This window comes from Caretta caretta, chromosome 7, assembly GCF_965140235.1.
Source record: "Caretta caretta isolate rCarCar2 chromosome 7, rCarCar1.hap1, whole genome shotgun sequence".
Classification (NCBI taxonomy): Eukaryota; Metazoa; Chordata; order Testudines; family Cheloniidae; genus Caretta; species Caretta caretta.
This window is the reverse complement of record NC_134212.1, coordinates 21,244,601-21,261,318: the sequence shown is the minus strand read 5'-3', so window position 1 is coordinate 21,261,318 and position 16,718 is coordinate 21,244,601. Positions and strand designations below refer to the sequence as shown.

General features: G+C 44.7%; 1 protein-coding gene across 2 annotated transcripts; it reads right to left on the bottom strand.

Moving 5' to 3' along the window:
* Nucleotides 1–385: 385 nt before the first annotated feature.
* On the bottom strand, nt 386–16,506 carry KLF15 (KLF transcription factor 15). Of its 2 annotated transcripts, none has more exons than XM_048858689.2 (3): nt 16,195–16,506; nt 10,182–11,289; nt 386–2,377 (listed from the first exon to the last, which is right to left on the bottom strand). In XM_048858689.2, exons 2-3 carry the CDS (start codon nt 11,222–11,224, stop codon nt 2,209–2,211), a joined length of 1,212 nt encoding a protein of 403 aa, XP_048714646.1. In that variant the 5' UTR covers nt 11,225–11,289; nt 16,195–16,506; the 3' UTR covers nt 386–2,208. The 2 variants fall into 2 exon arrangements, with proteins under 2 accessions (XP_048714646.1, XP_074986398.1); XM_075130297.1 differs by lacking the exon at nt 16,195–16,506 and adding an exon at nt 14,593–14,755.
* Nucleotides 16,507–16,718: the final 212 nt, after the last annotated feature.

Here is a 16,718-nt window from a genome sequence, read left to right as displayed (position 1 = left end):
ATGTTCCATGGCAGTCAGATACCAAAGAGGGCACCACAGTGACTGACAGGCATGGCATGAAAACTTAAATAGAATAGAAGGGGGAACAGAAACGTCTCAGGACCCCCAATAATTTCTGAGCTCTGGTCCCTGCTGAATATTGGTCCTATGCCTGTCACATGAAGCAGAGCAAACATCACTACAGTTAACTTTGGGCCTATCAGGATCACAAAAGCTTCTGAAGTTCACTGTGGACCAACTCCAGCCTCACCCTTTCACCCCATACCTAAGAAGTTATGTCCAGGTGAAACAAAACTCAAGAACTAATTTCTTCTCTCAAACATGATTGGGGGGAAAAAATCATTTCAAAAGGGATTTAAAATTTCCATTTTCATTTTATTGTCAAAGTAAATATATTTTATGAAGAACAAAAGAAAATATACAGAATTGTAACTTATGTACACTGGCATTATAGATATTTTTGTTTCCAATTTACACAAATTTTGATATGTTATTAAAAGATATTTTATATAGATATGCATCTATGTACAGTTTTATTTACATACATTCATAGGATGTGAGATAAACCAGTCAACAAAAGATAGTTCATTTATATTAATTTCTAGAGGGCAAAAGGAATGCATTCCTAAAATAAGGTAGTTTTAGCTCTACTGTTCTTACATACAGTATGTTCTCCACTTCTACCTACTAATGTGAGAATTGCAGTGTTTTATTTCCCATTTGGCTGACAAGAAGACAGGCAGATGCCATCTGTGAGTGGAAAGGAAATGCAATATCCTTTATATAACATCTCTGATTTTTGAATTCTACTGTATTCTAAAGAGTCCTACAATTCGCAGAGTTAAAAAATAAAAACAAAAAAAGAAACACAAACATAATATTGTTATGATAACGTCTGATTATTGTTTAAAATTCCCTTCTTAGCCACTTAGGTAGCTACCATATGTACTTGTTTCTACTGTTCCCACCCATTCACTCACCCCAGCTGTGTGGCACTCTGACATGGCTGTTAATAATAAAATAATGCTTTGCACTTAAAGATCCCTGTCAGCTAAGGCTCTCAAAGTGCTTTTACAAACATTAATTACGCCTCACAATCTCTCCTGGGCGGGATATAAGTATTATTATCCTGATTGTACAGATGGGGGAACCAAGCTATGAAGAGATTCAGGGCCCAAGCCTGCAGGCATCTGCTGAAGTCAGGGGGAGTTAAAGATGCCCACCCAGCACCTTTCAGGATTGGTGCTTGCCCAGTGTCACACCGTGAGACAACAGCAGAGCCAGGGATAGAAACTAGGAGTCCTGACATCCAGGCTCCCCTGCTCTAACCACTAGACAACACTCCTGATAATGAAGAGGACAGTTTCAGCCAGAGCCAAGGTGTAATCACTGGTTCCTTAAATATGTGGGCATCTCCCCCACGCTCAACACATTGACCACGTAAGATGGAAGGCATGCAGGCAGTTTACACGGATCCATAATGAAAGGCCTTCATTCCAGCCCATTGAATCTGGGCCGAGCGTTTGGGTTTTTTGTTTTAAGGACATTGTCAGATCCAGTTTCCGGGTGCACGAGATTTGCTGACCAAGTTATGAATGGCAAGGACCACTGAAGGATGGTGTGTTGGAGAAATCAGAGGCCCAAATTCCAATCCCACTACTCCCCATCTCTCAACTGTTCCTCCTCCTCCTCCTTTTGCCTACCCCCCCAAATCCTTGGCTCAGGCGACTCAAAAACAAAGGAGCTGTTTTCATTTCAAAAGGAATTTACTGTTTCCAAACTGGACAAATAGACCAGCTTAATAAAAACTCACAATGAATGGCTCTGTACATGAGCAAAGCCCTCAGGAATGCCAGGACTATAATTAACTAGCAGCAAGTAGCCCATAAATTTGCCTTGTGCAGCAGAAAACAGCTAAAAATAAAACACTGTAATTTCCAAAAAGAAGCAGCAGCAAAGGGAAAGATAGAAGGAAAGGAAAATAAAATAAAATAATAATATTAATAAAAAACCCACCCCACCCTCCCCCAAAAGAACTTCGTTCTCAAATCATGTTGGCAGGACACAAAACATTCAGAGGTGGTAGTGTGAAGTAACAGCGCTGACCGTTCTATGGAGACAAATAAATTATCACAAGAAATATAGTGAGCAAAGTGCTGTTGTCGGCTGTTCCAGGACGGACAGGTGGCAAGGGGTAGGTGGGACCAATCAGTTCACGGAGCGCACAGAGCGGTTGCTTCTAGGGAACCGGTGCACCTTCACGTGTTTGGATAAGTGGTCACTTCGAGCAAATTTCTTCTCGCAGACAGGACACTGGTAAGGTTTCACTCCAGAGTGGGAGCGTCTGTGCCGGGAGAGCTCATCTGATCTGGAGAACCTGCAAGCAGAGGTTTAGAAAAGAAAACCCTCTTCAGATTTTTGCTGCTAATTCTTTTATGCCATTGCTACTTTTCCATGGCCCATGCTGCATGCATGGAACTTCATGGCAGCATCAGGGATAGAACTCAAGTCCTCCTGCTGCAGAAGCCCAAACACTTAAGCTAAAAGAGAATATGTCAGCAGTATAAGGCCCATGACATACAGTCGAGCAGTTCTCATTCTATCCAGCAGAGGACAGCAGTAACACACTACACTTCATTGCATCATTCTTTGGGGCTCATGCAAATTAGAACGGATAGCAATGACAGGAGACAGGCCCTAAAGGAGTTACCGGTGTATAAGCTTTACCCTAACCCCTGACTACACATACACACAACCTGGCTAATGCATCATCACTCCTGACCTGCAGCAAGCACCCCGTGCTATTCCAATCCCAAACCCCACAAAGCTCTGCCAATGCACATCAATTCTAACCCACAGCATCTTCCTTAAACTCCAGTTCTGGGCCTCTCCTGTGCAGAGACCACCACCGATGCTCCAAAGCTAAGGCTTCTGCCAGTCTCACCTTGGCATGCTCAGAATGATGGAGGAACGGCAATATCCTCAATCACAACGAGATTGTGAGACCGTGGCCAGATACTATGTGAGGGACTACCCAGGCAGAGTCAGCCATGCTTACTCTGAAGCCACTCGGCTTATTGAATTGACCTAAGAAAAGAAGAAACTTTTCTCCCAAAGGATTAAATAAAGGGCTATTAATGTCAATTCCGGCTCACGGTTATACTGGAGTAAATCCCAGGATGACTCTATTGACTACATTGCAGCTACTCTGGATCTGCACTGGTACAAATGGAGATAAGGATTTGGCCCTAGGTTACCAAAATTAGATTCCCCAATATCGTTTTATTTTTAGACACCTCCCACCCACAACAGCCAAGGAATAGTCGCCAAATAGCCATCGTGAATCTCGGAGGCCCATTTTAAACTCAGATAAACCAGCTAATCCTTGGGACCGAGCGGCTGGGTTGGTGCTATTTCTAGCCTAGACCAGTGCTGGGAGCCCAAGTGTTAACAATGTCATGCTAAGACAGTTCCCTCTGGATGCACGCAGAGCTGCTGTCCAACAAAGGGTGATGAATGTGAGTTGCCAGAACACTAACAGAGAGTGGCATAGAAAAAGAACTCTCAAGAAACCATACCAGCTGTTTATTTACAATAAATACATGAAGTCATGAGTGTTTGCTGAATAAAGAGGGGAAAGGACATGTGGGAAAATGTGCATTTGTGGAACAAAACCAACACAATACCACTTGTGTAAATATACTATTTTTCTGGAGGGGAAATAAAGAGCACCATTTCAGGTGGAAAGAGACTTTACAGCTCACACTCTAAATTCTTCATGTAAGAAAATACAAACTAATTGCAGCTAGAGATGATCCCATGCTACCAGTTGATAGTCAGGATCCAAACTTTGCTAAAGTTTGGTGTGTTTGGATTTAGGATTTTTTTTTTATTCTAAGCTTTTATTTCACTGTCCACTACAGAGAGAGTGGATAGTTCAGATTTTGATACAGCTCCAAACTTTCCCAAAATTCTTGAGTGTCGTGATTCCGGGCTGAATTTGGGCCCATCTGCACCTGTGAACACTTCTCTCTCTAACACTGCTAGCCCTTTCCAGCAGTGGGTACCCAGCCATGACCAGAGTCTGGAACACTGACATGACCAAGAACTGTTTGTGAAACTCCTCCATTGGGCTGGCCCTGATGCAGTGTCCTTAAAGGAATTATCTTTAAGAACCATGAGATCATAGGACTCTGAGAAACTTTTCAGAGCAACTCAACAGGAGAGAAAGGGAAGGGCAGCATACACTATACAGAACTTTGCAGACTGAGAGCTGCTAGGACCTCACCAACATATCATAGTGGCAAGTTGACAGACATGGGATCAGACATGTTGGACAAGGAACTGATTTGTTTGCCAGGAAAGGTAGTCACTTTCTCAGGTGGAAGAGAAATCTACCTCAGGAGAGAGGTCCTTGAGAGACAAACACAGAGCAATCCTCATGGCAGAGGCAGGAGCCGGAAGATGCAGGGCTGCCTCATCCAGGTCTCTGTGTTGTCAGTATCATTATAAAACACAAGGAAAAGTGGGATGGAGGGACCTGAAACAAGCTCAGAGCAAGACAACTGCAATGGGTCCCTGGCAATTGCACCAAGGGAGAGGGGAGGGAGTCATATGTCAGAGATGTGTGTGTTATGTGAGCCATGGACGCTACTGTGAGTTAATATGATAAAAATACACTTAACCTCATAACGACGCCCTTAGCTGAAGAAGTAAGAATGTTGCAATGCTGTTACCCAGCATTCCTGGAAAGATCACCTTACCGGGCCCCACAGAAATAAACCCCCCTCTCTCTCCCTGTGTTTACAAAAAAAAAAAAACCCAAAAGTTAGAACAGGAAAGCTGCTAGAATTCTATTGCCTGCGATATTCAGAGATCAGGCTAAATGACGATAAAGGTCCTGTCTCGCCTTACAGTCTAAAAAAATTGATGGAATTCCAAATTCAAACAGGTAGCAAATGAAAAAGAGGCCCCACTTACAAATAAGCAGCCCAAATTTTATGATCCCAGCACCTACGAAATGACAGCTCCTCCGAAATAAAGACAGACTGTTTGGAAATCTCACACAAACAGAAGGAGCCAAATTCACCCCTCTTGTAATTCCACTGCAATTGATGGAGATGGGCCAAGGATGAATGTAGCCCTGTAAGTGCAGAATGACACTGAATTTGTTGCCTTCCTTCCACTATACCTGCTGGCTTCAGTCAGGAAACTGAATCACGCTATTTAGACAGACTATCAGCTTCTGCTCAAGGGAGACCTATCTTGTAAGGGAGTGATTGCATCTTGTTAGAATTCTCACTTCGGGAACAGGTGAAAGTATTTTCCACCTGAGGGACTTATTTCAAAGGCAAGGCTGCCAGGGACTTGGGAGGGTGCCTGTCGGCCCTTCACAGTTTCCCTCTAAATTCAGAAATAAAGTAGCCTCCCAAAGAGAAAGGAGATTCAGAGAGCACAATTATTTCAGCTCCTGAGAGCTGAAGTGCACTTTCTGGGCATTCGCAAAAAGAAAAGGAGTACTTGTGGCACCTTAGAGACTAACCAATTTATTTGAGCATGAGCTTTCGTGAGCTACAGCTCACTTCATCAGATGCTCACGAAAGCTCATGCTCAAATAAATTGGTTAGTCTCTAAGGTGCCACAAGTACTCCTTTTCTTTTTGCGAATACAGACTAACACGGCTGTTACTCTGAAACCTTTCTGGGCATTGGAGCAGGAGCGGTGGGGGGTGCAAGAATGTAAATAACAGAGGCGGGTACAAAGCAGAATATTGCTCCAACAAATAACAATCATACGAGGACTAAAAATATCCAGTCGCGCTGAGTTATAGACTCATAGACTTTAAGGTCAGAAGGGACCATCATGATCATTTAGTCTGACCTCCTGCACATTCCAGTTCCATCAGTTAACTAGAAGTTTCATAATAAAGTAGCTCCTTTCTGTTGCCTTTTAAATGTCACTGTGTGCCCTCGCTCTTCTTCGTCTTGTATTGTAGGAAAGGGAGCATCCAACTAGCCCTTTCTGTACCACTCCTATGACACAGGGAGGGGCAGTGCCCACAATGTGGCCACAATCCCGAGAGCTACAATAAAGAACAATAATGGCATCATATAGTGACCCCAAGATCCAAACACAGGGGCTCCTCAGGCACATCTCCCCCTTCCCGTGCAGAAGAAAGGCTCAACCATTTCCACAGCACCTTTCCCCATCCTCAAGACCCTGCAGAAGCCTCTATGCCATTCTGGAGATGCCAGCTAGGGCAGACGGTAGAGATTGGGCAAGTTTGAGGGAGGAGGGGCTGGAATATGGTAGAGGGATGGGGAAACAACACATTGTATGAGGGCCAGAGCAGAAGCACAGGGTCTCTGTGTGGATGCCCCAGGCCTCGCAGGTGTCCCTGGGGATCCAAGAAGCTTGGGCTCGAGCCTTGTGGCCTTTTAAGTTAGAAGGAAAAGCCTCCTACCTAACAGGACGTTGTGAGGGATCTATCTCGGCGAGGGAATCCCCACAGGGATCTCTCCCCCTCCCCCCGACACCTCCTGCTTGAGTTACGGCATCTGGACTTTCCTTATGTCCTGTAACGCACTGTGTGCTCAGGAAATACACAGCCTCACACAGTAAGCTTCCTTTAACACAGCCACATCTTTATGCAGTGTAGAGGGGTCTCAGTGTAAATGAGAATCAGCCCCAAGAATCTTATTCACATTTTTGGGCCATTGTGGTGCCCTGAGCAGGCAACTCCAGCAACTTGCCTATACTCTATCATTGCCAAGATCATCATCTTGAGAAGTTACAACTAACTCAGATTCATCAGCATGGTTTACCAGCCATTTAAACTGTTCCTTCGAAAGTGCAGTAGCTTGCATCTGTCTTCACCAAATTTCCTACATAAGATACTGAAGTTCAGGTGTGAGTTTCATGGTTTTGCCCTTCTCAGAAGCGGCAGGCATTAGCCACTGACCTAGATGAACGTAATGTGTAGCCTGGTCTGACACGGATCAATGCTCTGACTGGTACAACAGGATACTGGACTAAATGGGTCACTGGCAGTTTCTGTACTCTGCTGTTTGCATATTGCTTAAGACTGAAAAGAGCAGCTCTCGCGTTCTGTGATGGAGGGGCAAAAGTTGGTAGTGGTCAGCATTCAGAAAGGAACTTGGGAATCCCATGCTGTATGAGGCTTGCAAAAGTTTAACCTTTCCCATCACTTTGCTTTGCTACACTTAAAGATGACATACGGTTGGTTGGGAGTTTGTTTTAGTTTAGCTGTTCTGTCCATACAGGAAGAAGGAAAAGCTTTTACACAGACACCCCCCTTGTAGCTAAACACTATGACTCAAATGATACCAAGCAGCATTTTTCTAAATTGCTATTTTCCATGAACTCAGATTTTAAGTTCATTTTGCTGAAAAAGAAATACACCATACACACGCAGAGAAGAAAGGAAAAGAACGTGGAAGAAACCAGCAGCAGAATTTCAGTGCATAAATTCATTTGGGATGATATAAAACTGAGAACAGACTCCAGATGTACTTGACTTAGTCATGTGAGCTCACAGCTCTCCCTGAACTTCTGGAAAAGGTAAACATGCTTTACTGATGAAAGGAGACTGTGTAATTCTGTGCTCACTGCTCTGGCTATGGTATGTCACTGCAGATCTGACTTTGATGTCTGAGAAGAACACATGGGAGTGCTGGAATCTCAAGCTTGTTCTAAGAGATTTGTGATAGAGGGAAACAGCCCCTTTGAAAGTCTGCCCCCTCCTTGGTCTATGTTAGTGATGGGCCCCAGCTGAAAAATTTCAAACTGGGATCAGAACTCATCCAAAGTTATGGGGCATTTAAATCCGGGGTTCTGGCTTATGCTCTCAGTTATCCTAAGTGCAAAGATGCAACCACAATGAGGGGTTTGGAAAAACATCCAACAGCCAGAAACAAGCCTTTTTTGTATGGAAGTTATTTAATCCCTAGGCTCTACTGGACTTCTGCCCATAAAGAACTATGGCTGTCCAAGCATTTGGCTCTTTAAATTACAGGTTCTAGATGTACTCACCATCTGGATCGGTACTTCTCTTTACATGCCTCTTGGCATTTTTGCTACGCACCGTTCACACTAGACTTCAACCCTTGTGAGGTTGTGGACATACAGAGGCTACACTCATCCTTGGTGTCACTTCATGGGAGGCACCCCAGGGAACATTAGTCTATATTGCTGCTTATGCATTCCTAATCATTCACCTTTGACTGACATTCTGGACAATACCAGTGTTCTCATAAGATACATCCACAGAAGATCATCCACAAAAGAACAATTCACAGACTCCTGAGGTCTGATCTTGCACTGCTGAAATCAATGCGGAATCAGATAGAGACACAATCAGAGCCCCGGCAAGTCATCTTCTGACCTCAAATATGCCTGGGTCAGGACCATTGTCACTAGTGGTTAGCTGAATATTGCAAATCAATTTCCCACAAACATTCATTCAGCTTTTTAAAGGAATTAAACTTTGGCCAAATTTCAACCCTTTGTTTTGTTCCCCTTCCACAAAAATTTGGACAATCAAGTTTCACCAGCATCATGGCTCATGGAAAGCAAGCGTTACGTTTGCACAGATACTAGCAGAAAAAAAATCTTAAATATGCTCCTTGCAAGCATTGACTCTGAAAGTCAAATAGAAAGGACGATGCTCTGCCAATGAGGGCATGGGAAAATGCCATGTGATTTATGTGACCAATCACAACTGAGAGACACAGTCGAATTTCAGTTCATTTGAATCACAAGGTTGGAAGTAAACAAAGCTTGTGAAAAATTTCATTGGTAGCAAATCAATGAAGGAAAATTGCAATCTGCTCATGGAGCCTCCATGAATGAGAAAAGGGAGGAAACTGATCACAGGAAGTATTAGCTACAGATGATCCACTCAGCCCTAGTGGCAATGGGGAAAGCTCAGTGTATCAGTTAGAGGAAAGGGACAAGATTCAGACTAGTTCCGACTTTTTCCTTTCAAACAAATTCATCCATCCCTAGTGGTCCTATATCTCACACACCTGCAATTTTATTCATGTCTCTCCTCTTATCTCTTCAGTTCACAATGAGTGTGACCCATTTCCTAACCACACATTGCTCACCAAAGCACTACAGGATGTTTTTCCTTTTGCCAAGTCTTTCGAATCATTTTGGTATAATTTAACAGGTGGTATTTGAGATGATGTTTGGTTTTCATCAAAGTGTATGAAGTTTCATTGCTCGGTTAAGAAACTGGCTGGGTTCCAGAGCAGATTGAAAAATGGAGGAGAAGGGGTTTCCATGGGAAATTTCAACTTTTTAATCACAAAAGAAATATTTGTCAGTTTCCAGTTTTCCAACAAATAATCAAAAATTTTGAGGAAAGCTAAAGCTAAAGTAAATTTTTACTTATTCAAAAACTCAATTTTCCATTGAAGAAAAGTTTTGACAGAAAATTTTTAACCACCCCTTCTGATTGTTTTCACCGATTACTTTTGAAATGTACAACACTCAGGGGCACATCTGGATGAGCACTAATATACATTTCTAAACCAGAACATAAAATAAACACAGATTAAATTGGAGTAGCATACCCTATGATGAGACAGCATTCCCAAGCTAGTATTTTATTCTGGAAATTACAAAATTGCTTATAATGTTTTAAAATTTTATTAGGGTTTTATTAAGCATATATGTCATTCATAGCCCTTCACTGATTGTATTTGACCTCCATGTAGTTGAATCTCCAAATGCATATAATCATGTAGTACTAGTAATGAAGTGACTGTGCTCCAATGACCCAATTTGCTTTGTGTGTCCTAGTTTGCATCAATGGTACATTGGAGATAGTATGCTGCAATGGGACCAATGAATATACAAAGCAATATCTGCAGGAGCAAGTCTAATCTGGCCATTATGAAATGAAATACCAGTCACTGGGGTATTTTTTTAGACTTTTGTACAGTGAACGTCAACAGTAATGTTCTGCTATTCAACACACCAAAGTCCCTAACATTAAGAAAAGTGGTTTTAATTTTAAAACCAACCAAACAGGTTTCAGAGAACAGCAAAATTGTTTATAAACGAACTTGGTTCAAACCTGTTTGGCTGGCATATTATGTCAAGTGAATGATATGTTTATTGGATACGGAGTACTACTGCATCACAGTACTGACCTCCATCCACAACCGGGCCACGTGCATGCAAAAGGTTTTTCTCCTGTGTGTCTCCTCAGGTGTGCTTTCAAATGGCTGCTTTTAGTGTACATCTTGGTACAGCCAGGGAAAGAACATTTGTGCATTTTAATGAGTTCTGCCGCAGGGTTCTTTTGAAATTTCTGGCCCACGATGATCCCCGTTTGACCCTGGATCATGCCTCCTGGCCCAATAGGCTTTGCAGCAATAGGGACTGGAGCTATGCGGACAAATTTAGAAGACAAGTTCAAATTGGATGACTGAACAATCTGCGGCACAAGTGCAAATGTCTGTCCTTGAATGTTGACTAGGAGCTGTGCAATTTTAATATTCTCTTGTGCTGGTCCTTGTGAACTAGGGCTTGTATTTGACTCTTGTTTGATCTGTACAGGCTGAATTTGGAGCATGACAGGTATCCCTCCCTCCAGGGACAGTGCTCCATTTGAAACATCGCTACCTTCTGTTGAGCTACTTGATTGTTCGCTTTTACTTTCTTTTAAATTAACGCTAGGTGCCAGATGGTCTTTTTGCTGGACTGAAGCAACAGAAACTTGGCTGCAAGCTCTCAAGTCCTTGGTCTCACTTTTAGGCCCTTCCTTGAGATCCAACTCCATGTTTTCTTCCAGAAACTCCTCAATCTCCTCAAGTGTGGGCTGAAATGGTCCAGAATCTTCCATATCCACTGTGAACTCAGGCAATCTGAAATACTCCTCTTTCACTACTGGTTGAAGTCTCCTTTTGTCCCACCAAGAGGCAGGGGTGTTCCCCAAGGAAGCCTGGGACAGTAAATAGTCTAAAATGCTATCTTGACTTTCAGCGCTAGATGTGCTTCCATAGCTAGAGCTGAGAACCTGGGAATCGGGGCTGGAACAAGAGCAAAAGCTTGAAGAATCGCTGTCATCTTCTGACACCGGTGAGGGCAGCATCTGGTATGACCTCCCACCGGCCATCATGTCCCCAAAGTATCCAACAGGGGACCTTGTGGATGAAAAATATTCATCAGCCGGAAGCAAGTGATCCACCATTCCTGGATAATCTGTTACGGATATCCCACCAGCATATACCACACAGTGAAAGCTCAAGCGAAAGCCTGAATATAGGGAACAAAAATATTGACAGTCAGAAGTCAGGTTTAATCATTCATCTCCATGCACTAGACCTACAAATCTCTCCAGCTTAAATGAGAGTCAACTGCATGCAGTTTCACTGGGAACACATGTTGCTACATGCTTTCATATTGCTGTATCACCCCCAAAGGATTCTGAGTGCCTAGGCATTTTCCAAGATTGCACCACATGTTTGCAAAAGAATTCTTTCAGAAATCATTTCACAACTAAGTGTTCTGTAGATTTACAGTGCCTTCTCAGACTATTACTGGCAAGAGGAAATACATTTATAATCTTTTGTCTGACAAGGAAACAGAGAGCCAAAGAAGGGAATGGGGGGGGGGGGGAAGTGTTGAAATTTTTACCACCCAAAAAGCAAATAAAAATAAAGTTTATAACTTGTGTCCATGAAAGAACACTATCCTTTCCTTATCTTATAGCTTTCCATTGACTTTATTTTTCACTGTCTCAGTTATTCAAATATAGGCTAATCTGCATAATACAAGGACCAATCTGCTAGGAGCCAAAAATATTTATTGTGCTTCAGCATTTACTAGTAAGATTTTCCTTTCCAGATGTAATGAATCAGTTTATTAACGTCATCATCACCTGCATCACCCTTAATAGGACTGGCACCATGCTGGGCTAATTACCATGTGCTGGCAGGCCAGCTGATTGTGCGAGTGTCACCTCATTATTCCACGCTGCTTGTCACTTGAATACACAGCCTTGAGATGATCTAAACATGGTGCCAACTTCTAAACTGGGAACTTGGAACAAAGCTCTTGCGTAGGATTTCAACTCATTGTGACTACAGCAAGTGACTGCATTTTGTTATATTCTGAACACACGCAATTTAGTAGGGCCAATGGGCCTGATCCTTCAACCTCTTACTCACTTGAGTGTTCTGGTTGAAGTCAGTGGGACTACTCCCTTGAATAAAGAACGACAGGCTCCGACGCTTATTTTGCAACCCTCAGGCAAAACTCCCTCTGAAGCCAATGCAATTCCTGCAGCCCTCAATTCAGGCACAGCAGTCTTACTGGGAGTTTTGTCTGAGAAAACACTGCTTGACGGCTGCACGATATAACTCTTAAGGAGCTAAAATGCAGATGTGCAGACTTTGCTGAACACTGGCCGTGGGCCCTCCCCTCTGCTCAAGGTGACTGACTGAAAACTGAGCTGCCTATGTACATAATAAAACACGCCTCCCTGTGGAAGGTATGTGGATTGCAGCGATAGATATAATTTGATCGGTCAATAAGGGTGTGTTTGAGAGAGAGGGACAGGCAATCAGAAGGCATGTGACCGAGCATGAAGGAAATGCCAGTCAAGCTTGTTGCACACTGTCATTTTCCACAGGCTCTGCTGCTGTGCTGTGGACACTTTGCCATGAATAGTCAATAGTGTCCAGTTTTGGGAAGGGTGGGAGCTGTTTATTATTACTCCAAGGCACCTATGCTGCCTGATCTGCAATTTGCCTCTGTCTCTGTCTTCTAGGAGGAAATAAAAATAAATCTGTGCACTCAATCTATAGCTGATGCACTGCACAGCAACCTTCACATGCTCCATCAGCATCAGTCTATTAATGTTCCACAGGAAGTAAAAGTAAAAACACACTTCTTAAAGCTACAGCTTCCTTATTTATGTTTATGTGTGGAGGAGGGTGGTGGTGGTTCCAAAGAAAAGGGAATTAAAAGCCAAATTGTACATTTTCCTGGTTTGCATCCACTGTCAGTCATCTATTCTTGCAAACTGATAATGAAATACTCACCTGTGCTCAAAGTGAGGAAGTTCAAACAAAGGTTAGTGTCCATGTTCTGTGACCTTAGCATATAATCATTTCTAATAGTAAAAGTGATTGCCAGCATACCTGAAATATGCCTAGGGGACTACAAGTCAGATTTTGATCTCAGTGCAAATTCAATTACTCCAACAGAAGTCAGTGGAGCTGAGTTACTCCAGATGTAGACCAGTGAACAGAGATCAGAATCTGGCTCTGTGAATCTTTTATTGCTTCTAAAAAGGGTTCGCTGATTAATATCTTGCTTGCCTCAAAAGCAGAGATAACCACAGTTTAATGTGGGGCAGAGGGGAGGGCACATTCCCATATGGCAGATGGCTTCAAATCCTGCCTATTCCCATTTTGCTCCAGCTCTAACCTCTCACTGCTATTGCTGTGACCACAAAGATTTTGCACACAAGACATTTTTGCTGAAGAGAGATTGGTGTGTGTGTGTGTGTGTGTGTGTGTGTGAGAGAGAGAGAGAGAGAGAGAGAGAAAGTATCTGAGTGGCAGCAAACTTAGCAGAAAAAACATTTTTTTTGTAAAGATTTCTTAAATGTCCATTTCAATCTGGAAGCCATTCTTGCTCCCACTGAAATAAATGACAAAATGGCCACACTACTGGCCAATCTAAAGAGCAAAAGACCCTCAGTACTGCGGCTAAAGATATGGCCCAAACCAGACATTTGCAAAGAAACAAGAACCAGTTAGGTTAATACAAAATAATGATTATATCATAAATCTAACATTTATACACAGCATTTGCATCCATAAGCATTCCAAAATGATTTATAAAAGAGGCTTCACTTCTTATGCCACTGAAATGCAGCCACCTCTGGGGTGAAATGTAGCAGCTGATTAACAGCGGACAGCAGCACTATGGTCTCCAAGTTGCAAAAGAGTTCTCAGCTTTGTTTTCTTGCATGTTATGCCAGAGTCACATTGTTCTGTTTAACAGTTGTCTGTTTAGTGACTGACTAACAAAAGGATAGAACACATATGCCCCTGTACAGCAATGTTTCAGATTAAAAATTACAAAAGTCAAGGCCTCAGTGGCTTGCTGAAAGATAGGCAGAAATTTAGCAGCCTGTTATTCCTGGTGATGTTTACAACATCGTAGGAAATACCATATCACATAACTGATAACACCAATAGCATATTTTGGCAATTGGTGCTTGCTCAGCAGCTGTGGATATGCTGACAACCATTTTCCAGGAAAATCGGTTTTCTCTGAGGATTAAAAATGCATGGAAGGGCCTGATCCTGCTCCAGCTGGTCCATAAAGCTGACTATAAAGTGACTTTGAAACACTGTGGGCCTTGAATTTCAAACAAATCAGGAGCCAGTTAACATATAAAGGCATTTTCAAAATAGAAAAATCCATTTTCTATTAGCAGCCTGGGAGCTGCATGACTGAAATTAGTTCTCCAAAGTAATTTTCCTGATAAGGAGCCTCTTTACAGTACATTTTACAATACAAAGTAGTCATGCCAACGATTACCTTTGCAAGGTGCATTAAAGAGAGGACGCATTTGATACAGCATGATCTGGTGAGAGCTACTTTTAAAGGGGTGGTATTAGGGGACAGCCTGAGCATTATTAGGAAGTTCAGAAAAATGCTTTCCAGCTCATCTGGTTTCCTCATTCCACAGCTTGCAAACGCCCCAGAACACTTTTAGAGAAAGCAGACTTTTGAAAAGCTCTTCCACTTTCCCCTGCCCTCTTACAGAGGGAACACTTTAATCTACAGCAACCCTGGCAGCAGCGATGGTGAAACAATAATCCGCTGCCTCGGTCGCAAGCACATGCTGATCACACATTCGTTCCAGGCATTTCTATGCTAATTTCTCATTAGTGAATGGAGCCCCGGCAACTGATGCGCTGCACAGGGCAGAAAGACGGGACAGGGGATGCTGCATTTCAGAGCCCCTCGGGCCTTGCCAGGCTGTGAGTCAGCCCAGGAGTTGGGGTTTCCTCTGCACTCATGGCTGAAGAGCCCGGCTGTGTTTAGCCCACCTGGCGGGGCTGGACATGGAGCGAAGGAACCCAGTGCATTGATGCTGCTCCCCCCCGGCCTCAGAGCTCAGCTTGACCGAGAGTAACCCTGCCTCGCCGCTTCGCCTGTCAACACTGCCATAACAGCCTGCGAGCAGAGCACACACAGCCTCCCCCTGCTCCGGCTCCGGCTCCCCGCCTTCCCGAGCAGCCGCGGCCGGCCTGCACGCAGAGGGGCACGCGTCTCCCGGCGCGCCCGGGGGAGATGGGCTTGAGCTTTGCAGCCCGATGCTCTCCTGCGGGGCGGTGGGGGGAGGAGGGATGTCTCCCTTTTGCTCCTGTCCGGAGCCACAAAACAACCGACCTCTGCAATGCACATCCATGCATCGCAACGCCGGGTGCGGCCACCCCCGTGCAAAGAAAAGAGTGTGTGTGTGTGTGTGTGTGTGGAGGGGGGGGGGTTAACCATCTACTCGTTATCCTTCTGCAAAGAGCTAATCCTCCCCCGCGTCCGGGGGGAGGGGTACTGGGGGGGGGGGTAAAGTCTCTAATCCCGGGGCGCATTGCATCGGCAGAGAGCGGGCAGGCTCCTGGCTTGGAGAGCGGGGTGATTCCTGGCCCCTTCTTGCAAATGAAGCGGGTCTCAGCGCTGGGCAGAGGAAACTGTCCCTTCGCTGCCAGTCCGGCCAACATATGGTTATAAACATCGCCCCGGCTCCTGCCCGACCAGCTCCCCCGCCCCCTGCAGAAAGAGGAGCCCCTGTAAATACAGCCAGCTTGTGGGGTCTTATCTTCCAGAGTCCATTGGGACTGGATGGCACGAAGGACCCCCCCCACACACACACACACATACCCCCCTTTGCACGGCACTTCAACAAATCCGGATCTCCTCCTTCCCCCTCCCCAACGCTGATCCCAGAGCTTCTCTCCAGCATGTTCCCATCCCCCCTCCCGGGGATCCCCCCCCCCCCAGCAATCCCGGAGATTTCCTTCCCTTGGCCCCAGCGGGCAGCGCTAACCCGGCCAGCCCCCTGCAGGCAGGGTGCTCTACGCTACGGGACACAGAGCCCCCCGCCCTGCGGGTGAGAAACGTGTCTTTACTCCTTACCTGAACTTTTCTGGACAGACACACACACCAAAAAAAAAAAAAAACCCCAAAAAAACAACAACACCCCAAATCAAAGACAAGCAAGATCCCAGCGGGCAGCAGCTCCTCGTGGCATTCAGAACCAGCGCGACACCCCCAGCAAGCACCAAACCCCACAGCGCTCCTAGGGAGGGGGCCTGGCCGCTTGTTAAATGTTGTCCCTGAAAACTGCCTAGAGGCAGGGTCCCGATTTGCAGCGGCGCTGGCCGGGCCGCTGATGTGTCCTTTAGCTCCGCTAGTGTAGTACTATATCCCCGTCACATGACTGCCAGGGAAGTTATCACAGTGAAGGCAGAGGAAGGCTTGAAAGAGGCTCGACCAAAGCCGCTCACGTCATTGGCCAAAGCAGAAGCAAAGGGGCTGGCCGGAGGGTTTTGTCGTCAATGGAAGCATCTGGCACCCTATCCTCCCTCTGCCTCTGCCTTCCCCTCCGCCTCCTCTCCCTCTGCTGCCTGCCCCCTCCTGGTCTGTATCACAGCCAACCG